The sequence below is a fragment of the Rattus rattus genome, chromosome 2 (genome assembly GCF_011064425.1).
Source record: "Rattus rattus isolate New Zealand chromosome 2, Rrattus_CSIRO_v1, whole genome shotgun sequence".
NCBI classification, from domain to species: Eukaryota; Metazoa; Chordata; class Mammalia; order Rodentia; family Muridae; genus Rattus; species Rattus rattus.
In genome coordinates, this window is record NC_046155.1 from 57,863,413 (window position 1) to 57,883,378 (window position 19,966).

Consider the following 19,966-nt stretch of genomic DNA (forward strand, 5'->3'; position numbering starts at 1 on the left):
ACCCAGTACTCTCTATTTGTGAAGATTAATGACATTTTCAAGAAAATGCAAGGGATTTGGCAACTCGTAGATTCTAAGTTAATTCTCACCTTTCCCATAACATCTATACCATTTGTACAGGAAGAAAATACCCTAAATACCGGCCCAAGGAATTTGTTTATAATTTTTTAAAGTAAATGTATAGATTATTTTATGTGCTTGAGATAAATTGCCAAGAGAATGCACCACCTAACATAAAGCCCTGCCCAGCAACCACAGAATTTGTGACTGGCTGTGATATTTCTACTTTCAGAGGAGCATTTATTTCCTTTTTACGCCAGAAATGTCCGCGTCAATACAGGAGGGCAACGTGCCTTGTCTTTCTCTCTTTTAGGCACAGTCATGACTCCCAACTACATAGACTCCAGCAGCCTCAGCGTGGCACCATGGTGTGACTGCAGCAACAGCGGCAATGACCTGGAAGACTGCTTAAAATTTCTGAATTTTTTTAAGGACAATACTTGTCTCAGTGAGTTTTTTAAAAAAATAAGATGAATGCCAATTCATTTGTGCTTTGCTCTTTGAGTGAAAGTTCTGTCTGCCTGTCTATTATGTCCTTCTTTCCCTTCCCTTTCTCTCTCCTTCCCTGGTGGCTGGTAGATGCTTGCTTCTTTTGGCACGCACAGCAAGGAGCCACACAAGTGATGAATTAGGTGCTGCCAAGACTGTGATACCAAAGGCCTCTGAAGACAAGAGAGTCAAATAACCAAGCGTGTATCGCGTGTGAAAGAATACCTCTACCCACAGATCAAATTCTGATCTTGGCAGCAGTCGAGAGTTCATCCCCAGGTTCTGAAAACCTGGTAGGAATTTACAATGTGAAAAGCTCAACGGAGTGCATAGGACAGGTCCCTGAGGACCCTTCAGGGGAATTAGAATGTTAAAGTCAACACCTCCTTGCCTTGTCAGGACTGGCTCAGATAGAAGCGATGGGTCTATCCTGATTGCGGAATCTGGCAGTGCAGCAGGGAATCTCAAGGAGGGGTATTTTGGAGTTGAGAGATGAGCCTTTAGGAACAGGGGTCCTTCTTGTTGGGAACAGGGCCAGCTACTGCTGTAGTGCTCCTTAGGTTATTTGGAATGGTGCTCAACAAAGGAACAGGAGTGTACAGATGTGAACCACGGGCATCTGTCAGAAAAACTTGAAAAGCAGGACACCAGGTCTCCCTCCTACATGGCTCCATGATAGTCGGCCATATCTGCTTGAACAACTCTCCAACTGAGACACAACTCATGTTGTGCCATGAGATGCAACAGAAAAGGGTTCGGAGTCCATGCAGTTTCATTTTCCATACACTACCTGAGAACCCTAGGGGGATGCAAGTGTCGTATCCACAGGAGTAAGAGTGTAGCATCCTCACAGACCCTGAGTGGTAGAGCTGTGATCCAAAGCTTGGATCCTTGTGCCACATCTTGACTTCCAAAGACCCTGAGATTTCTGAGTTCTTAGGAAACACTGAACCCACAGAATGAGCCATAAATATGGAAGCATTTGTGGAAACATTGGGTGAACCTTTTGTTTGGGCTCCTTTTTAATCCACTTTTTTTTTTCCTTTCTTGTACTGTTGTGGTTGAATACAAGTTTTAGGAAAAATAAAGCTATGAAAACTTTGTTCCTCAGGGAGACATTCAAGATGTCCCTCTTTGGCAGTGTTTTGGTAAAGGGGAGAATAGTCTTATTAATGACTTTTAAATAAACACAAACATCAAAGCCAGCCAAAAGTTTTCATAATCATTCTGTTCATCCTTGTTTGGGTGGGGCACAGAGCCACAAATGCAGTACCCTACAAAGGGGCCTGGAGTAGAGGCTATCACAGGTCCTCGATCGTAACTTGTACGTGGAAGCCTCAGTCCACGTCTTTTCCAGTTAGCCAGGCTTTCTCTCTGATTCCCCTATGGTGAGCACAGCTACAGTTGGTTGTTTGGTTATAGTTTGGGGATGGGAAGTGGTCATTTTAAAGCCAAGTGCATGGCAGAGGTGCAGGGAAGAGAGAAGACTAAGGGGAAGGGGGAGGAGAGGTAGACCTGTATCCTCCCTGGACATACCTAGACCACTTTATCTTGACTCTAGCCTCCTTTCTCCTGGCATTTACCACTGCCCATGTATGGTAGAGTTTGCTCTCTGTCCTTTCTGGTCAGAGTTCTGCTTGGGGATATGGCTTTGGTCTTATGTAGGTTGTAACTGCTGTTCAAGACCTTTATGCTTAGTACATGGCACTATACCTGGAACCTAGTTATTTCAGGAGCATTTCAGTGGATGAGCAAGAGAACAGCTAAACTCAAAGAGACTACATCAACACCCCTGGGAAAGCAAGGGTAGTCCATGCATGACAGCTCTCTCTTGAGTCTCTGTGTCTAACAAGGAAAAGCAGGGGCCTGGGTTCTTGTTCTGAGATCACTGAGGGAACCTGGTCTACAGGTTTGCCTTTCTCAAGGATCTGTAAAGCACTTAAGACACAAAGCCTAGCAGGAAGCTTCATTTGTATTATTTGGAAGCTGTCTCTTACAGAGCCCTCACCCCCTCCCAGTGTACAGTCATGGAAAACAAGCTTCCAATTTTGCTAAACGGGAAGGATGACAATGTTGAAACAAAGTGTCACTTCTGAGAGAAAGATTAGGGTTCAGTTACTCTGTCTTACATATCGAAAGTGCCAAGTAAGCATCGTGTATTAGCAATTTGCACTTTTGGGTCCCAAATGAAGGAGTCTGATTTCTTATACAATGAATATGAAATAAAAAAAAATTCCTAAATCCAGGGCAAATCCCCGAAGACCTGATTAAAAACTGTTTCTTATTCATTTTGGGAAGGGAACAACACACAACCAATTTACTCTTGCCGTAAAAACAATCTAATCCCATGAAATTATAATAAGCTTTGAAAGTTTCACGTCTCAAACTTTTCATTTAGACAGGGCCGTGCCTATCTAATTATGCAGATTCTGTTTGGAAGACTGGAAGCAGAGAGGAGAAAAATAATCATACTTAAATTTTCACTAGATATTGACGAGGTTCGGGGTAGATTTTTCTTCTAAAGAAAGTGGTGGCATTCTCCTGCCAAGTGAGGGTGAATGTTAGCATCACCGAACTTCAGGGTAAAGAAAGCCCCACTGGTTATTTCGTATAGAATTCTAACACAATGTAAGGATTTTTTTTTTTCTTTTTGAAAATACTGTAGCCGTGATGCTACTTCTGAGTCTGAGCATGACTATCAAAGGGCTGTGAGTAAGTTCACGCTGTGCTCATGGTAGAGTGGCTTGCCCATTGTTTAATGAGTAGATTGACTTCTGAGCCATCCAATCCAAGAGATTGGTTCTCAGTATCAGTAAGGTAGATGTGCCGACAGGTGGCTGGGTGGGTGGGTGGCTGGGTAGGGTAGCTAGGGGGTGGGTGGGTGGATGAGTGGTATGGGGGATGGGTGTGATGGGGGAGGGGGAGGGGTGTGATGGGGATGAGAAATGAGGGAACAGGATTGGGTGGATGGGATGGGATGGGGGCAGGGAGGCCAATGCTGGGGTTAGGGGCTAGGGGATGGGGTTGTTTTGACACACAGTGTTACAACCAGAATTCCTGTTCGTCTGTGCCTTTGGCTGTATGCATCCATCCTTCCTGTTATGCTTTGCTTGCCTCTGAAATGGGATGTCCTTTTGTCCTACCACAGAAAATGCAATTCAAGCCTTTGGCAATGGCTCAGATGTGACCATGTGGCAGCCAGCCCCTCCAGTCCAGACCACCACTGCCACCACTACCACTGCCTTCCGGGTCAAGAACAAGCCCCTGGGGCCAGCAGGGTCTGAGAACGAGATCCCCACACACGTTTTACCACCCTGTGCGAATTTGCAGGTGAGAAGTGGGTCTCAGTTTCCTATCAGAGCTGGCTTCTGGGAGGACATGTGCTCGTCATTCAAAAGGTGCTACACAGATTTGAAGTTTTCCAAAAAGAAGTCTTTGTGTACATGCATGTCCATATGTATGATGCAGGAGCCCATGGACTACAGTATGTGTGTGGTGTGGACGTCAGCACAACCTTGGTGTCAGCCTTCTTCCCTTGTGTTTGAGACAGGGGCTCTTGCTGGCTCTTGTAAGCCCAGCCTAGCTGTGAGCTTTGGGATTGACCTGTCACATCTAAGGTTGACCCATCCACAGCTCTGCCTCCTACCTCATCAGGGTGCTGGGATTAGTGATGCATGCTACTATGTCTTGCTTTACGTGGGTTCTGGGAGTATGCACTCAGGTCTTCACATGTGTGGCGAGCACATTAGTGCTTTGTCCACTGAGCTGTCTCTCCAGCCCGGATTTGCATCCGAAAGTTGTGATGTCTTCAAGTGAAGAGAAAGATAGCCGTGTGGGACTGACTGCCACTTACCGAGGACTTCAGTGTTTATTTTGGAGGAGTGTGGTAGAACTGAGTTGGCTCCATCTATATCTGTAGCCAATTCTGTGGTCTTGAGAAAGCAACAACATATCAACATATCTTCTTTAGATAGAGGGGGTTCTTGGCTTGTTGCCGTTACAGCCATTCAAGCCTCCCTGGACTATTCCACTGCCACTGAAGGTAAACAAGAGGCATTGTTATTAACTGTTGTGTAGAGTCTCAGAAAGGCTAGTTAGTTGCAAGGCAAAAAAAATATATGCTTTTCCAGTATAAAAGTGCCATGGAAAATCTTGTGTGTGGCCAGAATCCAGTGACAGTGATAAGAGACTTCTGGCAAACCAACCCAGAAATGCCTGAGGAAAAGCAAAGTATAAACATGAAAGTTTCTGCCTCCAGGCCCAGGGAGTGCTCCAGACCCAGGGAGTGCTCCAGACACAGGGAGTGCTTCAGTCACAAGGAGTGCTCCAGGCCCAGGGACTGCTCTAGGCCCAGGGAGTATTCCAGATCCAGGGAGTGCTCCAGTCACAAGGAGTGCTCCAGACCCAGGGAGTGCTCCAGTCTGGGAGTGCTCCAGATCCAAGGAGTGCTCCAGACACAAGGAGTGCTCCAGGCCCAGGGACTGCTCCAGGCCCAGGGAGTGTTCCGGTCATGGGGAGTATTCTAGATCCAGGGAGTGCTCCAGGCCCAGGGAGTATTCCAGATCCAGGGAGTGCTCCAGGCCCAGGGAGTATTCTAGATCCAGGGAGTGCTCCAGACACAAGGAGTGCTCCAGGCCCAGGGAATGCTCCAGACCCAGGGACTGCTCCAGTCACAGGGAGTGCTCCAGACCCAGGGAGTGCTCCAGACCCAGGGAGTGCTCCAGGCCCAGGGAATGCTCCAATTTCTGTTGTTTTATTGAGTTGTACTGAATATTCAACTGTTGACATTAGTTCTTTGAAGGTTTGCAGGAGTTCTGACACACTCTGACTCTCTGGGTGCTCTCCCGATGGCTCACGGAGAAGGTTAGTTACTGGAACATGGTAATCTGCTCAGGGAGAAGGTTAGTTACTGGAACATAGTAATTTGCTCATGGAGAAGGTTAGTTACTAGAACATGGTAATCTGCTCAGGGAGAAGGTTAGTTAGTTACTGGAACATAGTAATTTGCTCACGGAGAAGGTTAGTTACTGGAACATGGTAATTTACTCAGGGAGAAGGTTAGTTACTGGAACATGGTAATTTACTCAGGGAGAAGGTTAGTTACTGGAACATGGTAATCTGCTCAGGGAGAAGGTTAGTTACTGGAACATGGTAATCTGCTCAGGGAGAAGGTTAGTTAGTTACTGGAACATGGTAATCTGCTCAGGGAGAAGGTTAGTTAGTTACTGGAACATGGTAATCTGCTCAGGGAGAAGGTTAGTTACTGGAACATGGTAATCTGCTCAGGGAGAAGGTTAGTTACTGGAACATGGTAATCTGCTCAGGGAGAAGGTTGGTTACTGGAACATGGTAATCTGCTCAGGGAGAAGGTTAGTTAGTTACTGGAACATGGTAATCTGCTCAGGGAGAAGGTTGGTTACTGGAACATGGTAATCTAGCTCTTGAATCTGAGGACATAGGCTTCAAGAAAACGATGCTTCTGTTCCAGTCTGCAGAGCTGGTGGATCACAGAAGCAGTGCCGGGGAACCCAAGAATGTCCCCCGCCCATGTGTGTTGAGGGAGAAGGTCGCCCCATGGCATCTTCTGCCTGGGGCACGTGGGGAAAGGGATGTTTAAGCTGTTTGCTGTTGTTCTGATTGTTCCAGGGTCTTCATATCCTGTCGTGTAGCTAAGGTTGACCTTGAACGTCTTGCCCTCTTTCCTCTGCCTCTGCAGTGTTGGGTTGCGCACGTGTGCCGTGTGCCAGACTTTGAAGCATCGTGATGGGACCTCAGTCTCACCACAAGAGCGCCTCTCCTCCGTGTGACGGGCAGGGGTCAGCTGCTCATTCTCTTCTCTGTCACTGGCTCTGTTGCTTCTCCTTCTTGGTGTAGATGCACACAGTCAGCCTGCTGCAGATGCACACAGTCAGCCTGCTGCAGACACACAGTCATCCTTTGCTCTCTGTGTTTCCCACCCTCACATGCCAGTGTCAGTAAACACAACAGACAGATGCAGGGTAGGACCTTACCATCACAAGCGGAGGAAGGTGATGAAGCTAGAGGTGCTTTCTGATCAGGAAGGGGGTGGGGGGATGTGCTTCAGCAAAACCTGTGTCCGTATGTCCTCTATGCATTGAGATAGACAAAGGTGACTCACATGCCACCTGTGATGGTTTGTACGTGCTCAGCCCAGGGAGTGGCACTGTTAGAAGATGTGGCCCTGTTGGAGTAGGTGTGTCACTGTGGGTATGGGCCAGTCTTCCACTAGCAGCCTTCAGATGAAGATGTAGAACTCTCAGCTCCTCCTGCACCATGACTGCCTGGATGCTGCCATGCTCCCACCTTGATAATGGACTGAACCTCTGAACCTGTAAGCCAGTCCCAATTAAATGTTGTCCTTTTAAGAGTCGCCTTGGTCACGGTGTCTGTTCACAGCAGTAAAACCCTAACTAAGACACCACTGAAGGCCATTATTAGGTTCCCTGACTTAAAAACTAAAAGAGAGTTCAAAAACTAAAACAAAAATTTACCTCTCAGTGAACAAAGTCTAATGGGCCCACAGAAGCTGCTTGCCCACAGTTTGGAAGGTCAGGTGAGGTAACCAGGTGACGTCTCAGATTAATCCTGGAAACCATGGCTTTCCAGTTTCCTCCTCCCATAGGTGGGGAAGACTGATAGCCATGAGATGTGTCCTGTGCTTCCCAATTCCTTTCCACATCCGATCCCGGCTCCTGGCTTAGGTTCATGTGATACACATCTCACCTCCAACACAGATATGCCCAGCCAACCCCCTCTGCCAGGAGGACTCTGTGTACCACTGCGCAGTTGCCCTGGCAACGCTGAGGCACACATGAGCTTCATTCCTCAGAAACCATGCCTTTCCGTTCCCTGTGTTAGCATAGGAGGTCTGCTTGGTAAATAGAGGGACAGAGCTAAAATTGTATCTCAGGGCTACCTCTGTTGACTCCTGTGAAAGGGCTAAAGAAATCGGATTGGCCAGCACTGAGGGTGGACACCTCTCTTCTTGGTCGTACGCAGCGGAGTTTGGAAGCATCTGGCATCTGGGAGAGGCTGTCTCAGGGGTTTCGCCGATCCGTCTTTACACCTGAGACACGGATGACAGTGTTAGCACCGTGGTCTCAGCAGATGTGCTAATTCTTGCTCTTCTTGACACGTGAGCATGAGCATTTCCTAGAGTTCAGTCAGAGGGGCAGAAGGGATGCTCCAGAACGACGTGCAAAAGTGGCTCTCTCCATGATGACTGACCCAAAGGTCAGTTGGTCACATGACCGGGCTGTTAGAAAGATGACTGGTGCTGCCTGGCTTGGCTCTGGGATGGGGGTCTGGGGTGTGCTGTGGAGCTATGGTGAGAGACAGAGCTGGCAGGTGGAGAGTAGTCTGTTCCGTAACCCTAAATATCTGTTCCCTCTGTCCTCTTTCTCCTCAGAGTACCCCTGTGGGGCAGACATGGCAGGCATCCCTTCCCTTAGCACCTGAGAGAACTGAGGAGATAGTGACTTAGCTGGAATCCGTGTCATGGACGGGCTGGTCCCATGGAGTGGGAGGAAGCAAAGGACAGGAAAGAAGAGGGGGACGCTACCGTAGGTCCTGATGAAGGTCAACTCTGGGAGTGACGTGGCAAATCTAAAGCCCACACTTCTCCTAGGGCTGCTTCTGGCCTTGGGTCCAGGACACCGGATAGGGAGAGTTTGCCAGTAAGAGTTCTGTAGCTGGATGACCTCTTTAGGGTGACCTACATGAAGAATGGCTGAAAGACAATTTGAGGCCATAGACCGGGGTTTGGCAGTGACAAGTGAAGGGCCTTCACCCTGAGAACGTGGTCCCTCTGGCTGATTTAGGGCTCTGCTCAGCGCAGTGCTCCCAGGAGGCTGATTCTCTGCATCTGCCTTCCCTTTGTGCCTGCCTGGCTGCAGATGAATTACCATTTGCCAGGGGGGTCCTAGAAATATCCCAGAATGGTGTTTGTCCCTGCCTGTCTGTGACATGGCTCAGAATAGAACTGACTTAAACCAACTTGGGATCCATTGGTAACAGATCTGGAGACAGTCAGAGACTTTGGCAGCCTTAAAGTTCACCTCTCTTGAGAAGCGTCCCCTTGTAATATTTTTAAATATACAATAACAGGAGAAGACTCTTGGGGACTGGAGAATCTGTCGTAACATTTAAGACAGACCTCCCCCCCCCTTGGAAGGAAAAGAATAAGAACATAAATATTTTTTTTTTCAAAAGTCTGCCTAGAAGTGTAATTATCGGTAAAACCAGAGCAGATCCTCCTGAGGAATGGGTGGCTTCGGCCTGGTGATCACGGGGTTCATGGCTGACTGCTGTGAAAAGCTCAGCTTTAAAAAAAAAGTTGATTGATTAGTATAAAATGTCAAGGAAACATCCAAGTGCTGGCCCCCTAGGGTGATAAAATACCGGGTTTGGGGTAACCCGCCAAGCTCCTGTGTCAGGATTAATTGGCGTGCATATTAGTAACAAGCGTGTCGCCGGCTGTGCTATTGTTAGCCCCTCTCTCTGACTTGTACGAAATGGTCACATGAGAAGCAAAGACACCTTAATAATTCCACCTATTACTTCATCATCTGCATACTTGAGTGGCCTGGCAGCTGGAAACACTCGGAGTATTTAAACCAAAAGAGAGCACTTGTCGATTCCTTAAAGTAAACGTCCGTGGGGCTGGAAGTGTGTATTGGAAAGTCTTCTGTTTGGGATCACTGCACTGTTTAGCTCCAGGGCCCCCCAGAGAAGACCTCGGTACAGTGTCGGGAAACCTCCAGGATCCATGTCTAACTGCAGTGGTGTTGCTTTGGTTGTCTGTAGGGGAGAGGCTACCAGGATTACTAAAATCCACACCCTCTTTGTCGTGTTGGGGAAAAGGTCTCACATCTTACATACTCCAGTGCGACCTTGAATTTGTGTCCATCCACCAACCTCAGCCTTCCAAATGCTGGGATTTTAGATATGAGTAACCGTGCCTCAGTCAGGTTTCTTTCCTGTGTAGTCTCGTATGCATGCCTGTTGCAGGGGTGCAAGTGTCCATGTGTAAGTGTGCATGTGTAGGTCAGAGTTGACGTCAAGTGTTATTCCCACCATGTTCTGAGACAGTGTGTCAGATAAATTCGGTAAGTTCTCTGGATGTCGGTGAGCTACAGTAGAGGGTTGCCGGTTGCTACATCTCCAGCCCTGGGTTACAAGTGTGTGCTGTTGACACACGTATCCTGGTGATCAGACTCAGGTCCTCAGTGTTTGCACGGCACAGGCTTTACACACTGAGCTATACCTCTACAGAAAACAAGGCTTTTGTTCTGATTGTCTCCTTGGGTTGGTTGAGTCCTTGGAGATGGTAGATGTATCGAGCTGACTCTACTGGAGGTGAGTCACTGCAGCTCTGCACCCGGCTCTGGGCTTGAGAGGGTGATACAGCAGATCAAGGAGCTTGTAGTCAGTTCAGATCCAGCAGCATGGCTGCCAGCAGTTGGCAACAGTGCAAGCCACAAAGTTAACTTTCTTTCTGCAAGCCAAATAAAGCATGTCTGGGTATGAGACATGGGAGGCCATCAAGTGTTCATCCAAGACTTGGGTCCCCTCCCCTTGTCCTTGAGAGAACATTCTAGAAGGAGTCGGGAGAGCAGATGCTTAGCTGTGACAGATCGAGTCTGTCTACATGGCAAACTTCTGTCTGTAAAGGTGATTCCTGCCCAGATGAGCTCCTCTGCTGCCCCTGCACCCTGAAACAGATGCACCCCCCCAATTTGTCTCTTGTTGTCAGAGCTCATCAGCCCTAAGTGGCTCTCACGGGGACACTTGGCTTCCTCTGTGCCCATGAAGGTGGAGGAGCACCAAGTGGGGCTGTGAGGTCATGGGATCTGAATCTAAGTCCACACCTTCTGATCTCCTTTGCATAACCTGGTCTCCCAGCATAGCCTGGTCTCTCTGCATAGCCTGGTCTCTCTTCCTTCTAGCCCAAAGGCAGAGTCAAACTTGTACTTTCAGATTGGACTCTGATAAAGAGTCAGCTAGGGTCAGATGACTCGGAGGCATGGAGGGAAGACGGTCAATTTAATTCTTCCATGTTTTGCTTGAGAATATTAAATATGATCTATATTTAGAAGGCTCCCCTCCCTCCTCTGCTGCAATACCTCATGGGATCCAAACAGAGTCCATTTGTTCCAGATAGGGCCAGGCCAGTCCAGAACTGATTTTGAAACTTCCCGGCAGGAAGGTGATTATACCCAGGGCTCTGCTGGTTGTGACCGAGTGCAAATTTTTAAGTGTCGAGTTTTCAAAGGAAAGCTGCCAATGGGTGTTCTGTAAATCATTTGTGCCGGCAGACTGACCCCATTATGTCAGCTAATCCTGGAAATACAGGAGGTAAATTTAAATCTTCGAGCATGAAGCACTTAATCAATATTCTAAATGTTTTTCTTGCAATTTATGCTTGCAGAGCAACGGGGTGCTCTGGCGTCCCGTTAATCTTGCATCAGTGAAGAGACACTTGTGAGACAGGCTAGGGTGGTAGGGTTTTGTTGGAGATGTCTGGTGAGAAGACAACCCTAGAGCAGAAAGGAAGGGGCCTCATTTCTATCATAGGTTTGTCTGGGGGCAGGACGTTCAAACCTCTGAGTTCACCCTGGAGTCAGCCCCGGGCACTTCTCATGCCTCTCCTTTAAGCATTCTGAACAGCCTAGCAGTGATTTGGCTGGGAGGAGTTGGACCTGTGGAGTTGGGCAGAACTATGGAAAATGGTGGCTACCTGCCTCTCTATTATTTTGTGTCATGAACCCTGTTCCTTAATCTCTCTGAATTTCTGCTGTCCAACACAACCTGTGTTTTTAGTTTCTTTTGAATAAGGAACAGTCCAAATGTACACAGGCACTTGAAAAGTGTCTATAAGACTCTCATCAGGGTGTATGCAGTGACTTAAAGATGTCTTGGGGATGCTGAAATTGCAAAGGATACTCTGTCCCGAAGATGCTGAAGGGGGCAACAATGGAAAAGAGTATTGAAGATCTTTATTTAGGTTTTGGTCTCTTACTTTGTTAGGTTTTGAACTAAATGTCAGCAGACAGTCCCTACTAAGAGGTAAGATGTTCTTTGTACTCCAGGAAAAAGAAGGAACAGAAATCCAAAGCAGAAAGATCAAGTTCTTTCTTGAGGGATGAGAAATGCTCCCAATTCCATCTTGCTACATCGATAATTATCTCGGGAGCTCTGTCCTGATTGTCTGCTCCCTGGAACTACTGTGTGAGCCAAATCCCATCCAGCATGGTTAGGAGAGTGGGTCTGTCTGCCAAAGGCCTCGCTGAACCAATGTTAACATGGATGCAGGTGACACAATCATTAGCAACAAATGCTCTTAGTTGCAGAAAAGGCAGTGAACAAGAACCAACCCTGTCTCTCAGATTCACAGCCCAAGACTGAAGCTGTTCCCATACTTATACACCACTAGTCATAGACTGGGATTATGATTTATTAACTTTATAACCTCATTTATAAATAGTCATCCGCCATAGTCTTAACAGCATACATGCAACCAGGAGTGTAATGTAATGGTGCATGTTTGTAATCCCAGCTCTGGGGAGGCAGAAACAGGCAGAACTCTAGGACCTACTGTTCAACCATCCTAGCCTACTTGGTAAGTTCCAGACAAGTCTCAAAAAGAAAACAGATGGCAGATTGAGGAATAACACACAAGATTGGCTGCTGTTCTCCACATAAACATACATACATGTAACTGTTCACCTACAACTCACTCTTACCCTCCTCACATACATGCACATACATGTACACACAAATACATAAAAACTATAGTGGAGCCAAGAACAATTACACAGGTATTCCATCCTATTATAGTCTAGTGTTAATAAGGCAGAGTGCATGCAACACTATCCATGAATAAGCCACAGAGTAGCCCATGAGGATAGTAATTCAGATGAGACCGAGGAACATACAGCATTGTTCAGGAGAGGGGATACACTAACTCGACATCTCTTCTCTATGCATTCAGAATGCCTGTTCTGTATCACCTAAATCAGAGGACTTTAAACATTTCACTTTCCACTAACATTATTCATCACTATAGATTAAATCAGTCCCTAAATTCTTGTTGAACATCTGGCAGATTGAAGTGTCAGTATGGCTCGTAAACTAGCATAAAGAAAAGTAATGGTGACTGTTCCGGTGCCAACTGGTCTACCACAACACAACTCAATCGCAACACTACCACTAGGAGCTCATGGCAGACCAGAGGCCCCGTCAAGGCTGACCTCTTGTTAGATGCCAGCTGCATTTCTGGGCTCCCCTCCCACATACAGCCTGACACAGCTAGTTACAGGTTCAGGCGTTTACAGGAAGCACCAGGTTCTAGTCGTGGAACCCAGCAGATTGCAGTACTTAGTAGCTTCATTATAAAGGTACAGATTTGATGCATGGAGCTGTGAATAAGTTCAGAGAGGGATTCCGTTGGGGCTTTCTATGGATGCCCTCCCCTGAGAGACTAAGTGCATTTTATTATTTTATCACGAGTGCACGTTTCAACCAGGAAGCTCCATGCAGCCCAGTGGCCGATGTTTCCATTGGTGTTGCATTAAGTAGGCATAGGAACTGAGTCCCTGACCCTACTCTCCATGTGACTGAGCATAGTCTTCAGACCTCCCCAGATATTTGCTGGACATCAGGTCAGTTTGACTTCCCTTGGCTCAAAGCTCTGACTTTAGAACCCAAGGTTGGATTTTCTGGTGACCAGCACTCATCTTGAAGTATCTCATCACCACACACTCACGTACCATCCATGGGGCTGATGAGCAAAAGCACTGTCAAGAAACCAGAAGGAATTAGAGGAGTAAAGCCAATCAAATCCTTTCTTAGCAAAGATGCCGTATCGGTGGGTCATTCTAAAGTGGAGCTACAGACTTAGAGACACTCTGCCAAACTTTGTATAGAGAACTGGAGTTGAAAATGAGCCTTGATTCCCTTCAGTGTCTTCTAGACATGGGAACCAGGGTGGGTTACTTGTCCTCTCTGCCTCAGTTTCTTTGCTAGTGAAATGGGCAAGATGGTAGAAGAGCCTCCAGCGGTTTTGATAGGATATGCTGTGTTCTGTCTAATGGCTTCTTCAGAGCAGTAATAACCTCAGAGTTTAAACTGTGAGAGTTTCCATTGGTTGTAAGTGGCCTCAGGGAGCTGTCAACATTTGTCAATGGGTCAACACTGTCAACACAGAAATCGTTGACTGCCTTCATCCCACCCATACTAAACGAACCACTCCGGAAGGCCAAGCATTGCTTTCTGTGCTGATTCCCAGGGGGAGTTCTGGTCTTGGTGACCTGTGCAGCTCTGTATGTGTAGACTCAGTGATCTTCCTAAAGGTGAGACCATGTCATAGCTTCGAGTCGTACACTTCATAGGACATCAGTATTTCTCCTGGAAGTCTTTTCTGGATACGAGCTGCACATCCCTAGGGCAATCTGAGGAATTTCATTCAAAATTACTTAGGGAAATAATCAGGGCTATGAATTAGCCATTTCCCCTGGGTCAGGTTGGTACTCTAGGTATTTTGGTCTGAATAATTGTTAGGGATGTCCTGGCATTGTGGGATATTTAGTGTCATTTCAAAAGCTCCCTTTCCCCCATTATGACAACATAAAGTTTCCCCAAGCTTGCCAAATATCCCCTTGAAGGATAAAACTAACCTTCATTCAGAATCACTACCCAACAGAAGACCACCTCAAAATCCCCTTACCTTCTCCCCAGCCTGTGTGGTAAGGATCCCCTTTGTGGTGTAGGCAATAGTGAGCCAGGGGTGTATGGCTGCTGCTCCCTTGAGTCCGTTTGAGAAAGTGTTCAAAATGCTGCCAACGGGGCTTGAGCAACAGACATCAGGCTCACAGTTCACCTGGAGGAGGTTGCATTCCCAGTGAAGACGCCCTTCTGAGATGGCTGACTTCTTGCTGTGTCCTCATGAGAAAGGCATACATCTCCACCTTGGGGTTGCACCTCAGAACTCACCAGTGTAGTCACTTGCCAAACTTCCTTCCTCCTCAAGCTGTCTCAGCAGTACCAGGGTTACAGTGTGAGAACTGGAGACAAGACCCCCAGTCCCTATCACTGCCAAAATTCCACATTTGGGAATTATGATTTCCCCCAAACAGCATTTGCCCCCAAGTAGGACCGGCCACTGGCACCACAGGTGATGGCAACGTTAGGTTTGAGCACTTTCTTACCATTGAGGAAAGTTCAGGAGGCCATGACCCTCTGGGACCTCACTGTACTTTCTTCCAAGCAACGATTGTGACCCCACAACACACAGTAAATACCCTGCAAAGGACATCTTGAAGGAGACTTTTGACATAAGACACAGTGGATGATAGAGGTTGCTCCCAGACCTAAGTAGGATGGACTGGAGAAAGAGAGTTTCAGAAGAGTTGGGGTTGAGCTACATATGATGGTTTGTATATGCTAGGCCCAGGAAGAGGCACTATTAGAAGGTGTGGCCCTGTGGGAGTAGGTATGGCCCTGTTAGAGTAGGTGTGACCCTGTTGGAGTGGGTGTGGCCTTGTTGGAATAGATGTATCACTGTTGGTGTGGGCTATAAGACCCTCATCCTAGCTGCCTGGAAGCCAGTATTCTTGTAGCAGCCTTCAGATGAAGATATAGAACTCTAAGCTCCTCCTTAACCATGTTCCTGTCTCCTTGATGATAATGGACTGAACCTCTGAACCTGATAGCAGCCCCAATTAAATGTTGTCCGTATGAGTTGCCTTGGTCATGGTGTTTGTTCACAGCAGTAAAACCCTAACTAAGATACTTCGTGACAGAGCTGCCAGTGTTGAGTCCTTAGTAGATTTCTCGATTCCTGGACACTGAGGCCTTGTCTTTAAGGCAGGCAGTAACCTTGGGATGTGCAGTATTAGTGACATCGATGTCGTATGTTTATCTTTGCTGTGACAAAAACACCTGACAAGAAGCAAGTTCAGGAGGGAGGGTTTGTTTACAGATGAGGGGATACAGTCCATCCTGGGGAGGAGGGCATGGCAGCAGGAACCTGAGGCAGCTGGTCACACTGCATCCGCAGCCAGGCACCAGCGTGGGAAGAACATCAGTGTTCGGCTCGTTCTCTACTTACCCGGTCCCAGCCCACAGGATGGGGTTGCCGACAGTTAAAGTGGCTTTTCCTACCTTGGTCAACCTGATCTAGATGACCCTTCACAGACATGCCCAGGTTTTACCCAGTACAGATAAGCCCTCACAGGTATACCCACAGGTAAATATGAGAAATTGATAATATTAACCTTCACACTGGGTTTTAGTCTTTGAAGGTGTTCTACCATTTCTGCGGAATACAGCCTGCCGCCTTCAACTCAGTGTTATTTTTGTCCTGTATTTTTGTTTCTTTTTTTTTTTTTTCCTTTTCTTTTTTTCAGAGCTGGGGACTGAACCCAGGGCCTTGCGCTTGCTAGGCAAGCGCTCTACCACTGAGCTAAATCCCCAACCCCTGTATTTTTGTTTTTTAAGTCTTGGGTATAACCAACATTTCCCGTGCATAATGCTTTGCGTGCCTGGACTGAGTCTATTTCCTTGATCTGGGAGCTATGACATGATGGTAGGGTCATAGACACCTGGCCTATTTTTGCTTTCTTGGCTCCTGAGAGGCCTTGTGGCATCGCTGTGGACCAAGTTGCCAAGTGGTTTCAGGGCCTACAAGGTGGGCCCAGGTCCTCACATCAGGGAGGCTCCTGGGATGGTTAGACTTGATCTTTCTCTTTCTTGGTGCCAGCAGAAGAACTCAGAGGAAGCTGAATCCCAGAATCAACCCTATTAGCCGGGGGAGGAAAGAGGATATCATAAAAATGCTTCCTGACATAACTGCTTTATGGAGTGTTTTCGGAGTCCTTGAACTAAGAGAGCTTGAATTCAGAACTCAAAATTGGGTAGTACTCCATTAATCCAGAGACCCTAACTGGCATTTGATTTGTGTGTGTCAGCCCAAAAGGCCGAGGAAGCAAGCAGGCTGTAACAAACTCCCTCAGACAGGAACTGAGTCTTGAGACCAGGCTTCCTGGTAGGGAAATACACATACCCACTACATGTTAAATAGTAACATGCTTGTGCAAATGTCCCAGTAACTGAGCGATTGGACTAGAAGGAAGGAAGGTGGGAGGACGGAGAGAGGAGGCAGAGAGTGGGGAGGGAAGAAGGAAGGAAGGATGGACCTCCATTATGGGATGATATTAAGGGCATCACAATCCTTGCCTCAACCCCTGGGGTCCTACTAAGTATCACTTGTGCAAGCCTTTCCACTCTGAGGCTCTGGTTCCTGGAAAGGGTGCTGGAGGACACACCTGCACAGACGACAAGCTGTCCACAGAAGACAAGCCAGCCTGCAGATCAGGTGTTCCGCTGCCTCTAGGCAGCAGCTGTTATCAGATTGTGGGCTTGTAAAAACTTAATTCAGGTAACGATTTCCTCGTGATTGGCATGTTTGTATTGTAGCAAGCTTAGGTTCAGCATATCGTTAGAATACATAATGTCGTAATTTAAGATTATTTCATCAGCAGTAAGGGGTTTTTGTAATTCATTTAAAAAGTTGTAATGGGCTTCAGCATCTTCCGTATAGCTAATAATACGGCATTTTATAGCTGGCTGTAAAATTTCAGATTACAGTTTTTGCAATTGTGCGATTCTATTTTATAGTTTAATAATTGTTCAAATGAAGGAGGATGTAAAGTTCCTTAAAAACCAATTTAATGACTTAGAAAAATAGCTTTTATCAGAATCTATTGCGCACCTTTAATGAACCCAGATGTCCCATTCCCCTTTTCAACGGAGGCCTATTTTTCTCAACTAGGTGCCTTCCCAATTAAGCACACATAGTACAGTAACTCTGGGTTACCGTTTCTCTCTTTCTCTGCTCTCTTTTATCCCTAATCTCCTGCAAATAGAATAAACCTACTTGTTGAGTGAGCACAGGCAGAGGAGAACCCGCCAGGCCAGAGAGCCTCAGCTGAGCAGGCAGTAAATTGCTTCTCTCTTTAGAAGTATTTCCCTTTTCACAGACTTCTCCTTGATCACAGAGCCTCAACTCTGCTTCCTAAGTAGAGTCTCTTATTAACACTCGCGAGTGGCTTGTTCTTCACTGTTCTGTAAAGTGAGGGGCAAATGTGGGAGCCTTGCATTATAATAATTTAATTATATGCTATCATTATGAGTTATAAAAATGTTAGCAGTATAGCATTCAGGGCGAGGCACCATCTCATTTTGTCATTGAAACTGAAGTGTATGCTACTATATTTTTAGAGCATGACACAGGTAGGTCATTGAACAACCAGCGTTCATATAATAAATAACTCTAGGCCAGGTCCACCAGCAGGGGGGCTTGAGGAACACCGTGCAGAAATTCAGTAGCAGGGCCCATGAGTGCTGTGTGTCTCTTGGACTGACAACCTCTGGTTCAGATCCCTGTCTATTTCATAGAAATAGTACTTGCCAGAAGGGATAGTAGATCTGGGGTAGTAGATCATTAATTACTGTTTGGGTTTATAATGGGGTTAGATGGCTGTGGACACTTCAGGCAACACCTTCATTCATTTTCCTGAAGACCGAAAGGGGTCTCTCAAATCTTTTATATTGGGTGTTTTGCCTGCATGTATGCCTGTGCACCGTGTGCTTGCAGGACCTGTGGGGTTTGATCTTTTGGTACTAGAGTTTACAAATTGTTATGAGACTTCATGCAGGCTTTGGAATCCAGTTCAGATCCTCTGGAAGAGCAGCAAGTACTCTTGTAACCACTGAGCAATCTCTCTGTCTCTGCCACACATTTTAAGCTAATTTCTCTTAAGCAACCAAGTAACAGCAGCTAGGGTGCTGAGGCCAGGCAAAGGATCCTGCCAACAGTAGGGAGATGTTTGCTCTCCAAGGTGCTTTTGTAAGACAAAGAGGTGGTGACCTGTTGGAGTCATCCTTGGGGAAGAGGGTGCTGAAGGGGGCGCTACACAATGGAACCAGAGTGTCCTACAGACCAAGATAAAGAGTCTTTTGATCTCCTTGATCTTGGGTTTGTCATCTCTCCTGTGGGCATAAAGAACCTCACTGCCTAGGAGGGTTGGGATAATAAAGCAGTCAGAATCTCCCAGCTCCAGTGAGGGGTTTCTATGACTGTTTTCTCTTCCTAAGTGGCCCCCTGCTGACTAGGAGCTGGGAGGAGCCCATGCAGATGGGACACCAAGATGCATCTGGAAAGTGAATTGAGCTTTATGAAGCAGGTCTGCTCTCTGTAGATGTGTCCTTGGGTTGAGCCGCTTGTTTATGTTTACTGCTGTCTTCTCCTTAGCATTGTTTAAAACCACTCATCTCAAACACCGAGATGGGATCTGAAGACTAACTCCCACATAACTCCATTCAGGAGAGAGCCATTAGTCTACCTGGGCCTGTGGTCTAGAGGGCAGTGTGGCCAAACCCATCAGAAGGACAGTAATTCAGCCTTGGACAATTGCTTAACCCAATTGCTGTGTAATAACCATGCTTAATAAAAAGCAGTAGGATGTCTGCCTTATCGTGACTATAAATATGCTCTCTTGTTCCGGGTAACCTACGAGAATACCTCTGAGCACACTTAGGTCACATACTATAAATAAATCCAATTTCTTGAATTCCCTACTGACCTTTTATCCTTAGGACTTCTAACCAACCGCGCCTCCCTGAATAATAGGCTGCCCAGAGCTGGAACCGTGGGACTCACTGTGGAGAAATCTGCTCTGAACCTCTGCGTTCCTTCTCTGTTGCCTCTCTTATTTCAGGTCCTAGAGGAGCCATGCTATGGAGGGCACTATCTGGAGGGGAAACTCAGAAACTGGGCACTGACAGATATTGTCGTCCGTCTGTCTGCCCTTCAATAGCAGGAGCCTCAGAGATGATGCAAGGCAGTTACTCCATAGGCCCTTAAAGAGCAAAAGCCGCTCAGTCTCTCCTGACCCTTGGCTTCTCCAAGCGGCCATGTTTGCAGGCATTGTTCCTGGTAGTTGGACTCAGGATTGGGAGGTCCCCTTTGTGCTTTGTCCCTGCCTAAGTTAGCTATGTCCCTGTTGGCTGTGGGGCCCCAGTCATTATTGGGGTAATGTCTTCATTGGTCAGCAGGAAAGAAAGATCTACTTCTAAGGTTTCGCATAAGGATTATTTGAACCAACAGGCAAGGGTCTGACCTGGATCCAATATTCAAGGGTGCTGAGGTCTGAGAAATTGTGTTCAGATTTCCATGTGGCCATTCCAGGCTGTAGAAACAACCTCTCTGGACCCCCATGTCCAATCTGTACGAAACAGAGGTACCCGCCCACAACAGGTAGTTAGTAAGTTGCAGATGGACTCTTGGAGGAGGTTCTTAGCGGTGGGAACAATCACAGTCATCCTCATTTTGGGC

General features: G+C 46.9%; 1 protein-coding gene across 7 annotated transcripts in view; it reads left to right on the plus strand.

Annotated features, from left to right (window-relative positions):
- Gfra1 (GDNF family receptor alpha 1) overlaps positions 1-19,966 on the plus strand; it is a 226,429-nt gene that overhangs the window by 194,276 nt on the left and 12,187 nt on the right. For all 7 annotated transcript variants that reach the window (XM_032892238.1, XM_032892239.1, XM_032892237.1 and 4 more), the window contains 2 exons: positions 374-508; positions 3,698-3,879. In XM_032892238.1, the coding sequence (XP_032748129.1) occupies positions 374-508; positions 3,698-3,879 (317 nt within the window). The remainder of the gene's footprint in view (positions 1-373; positions 509-3,697; positions 3,880-19,966) is intronic.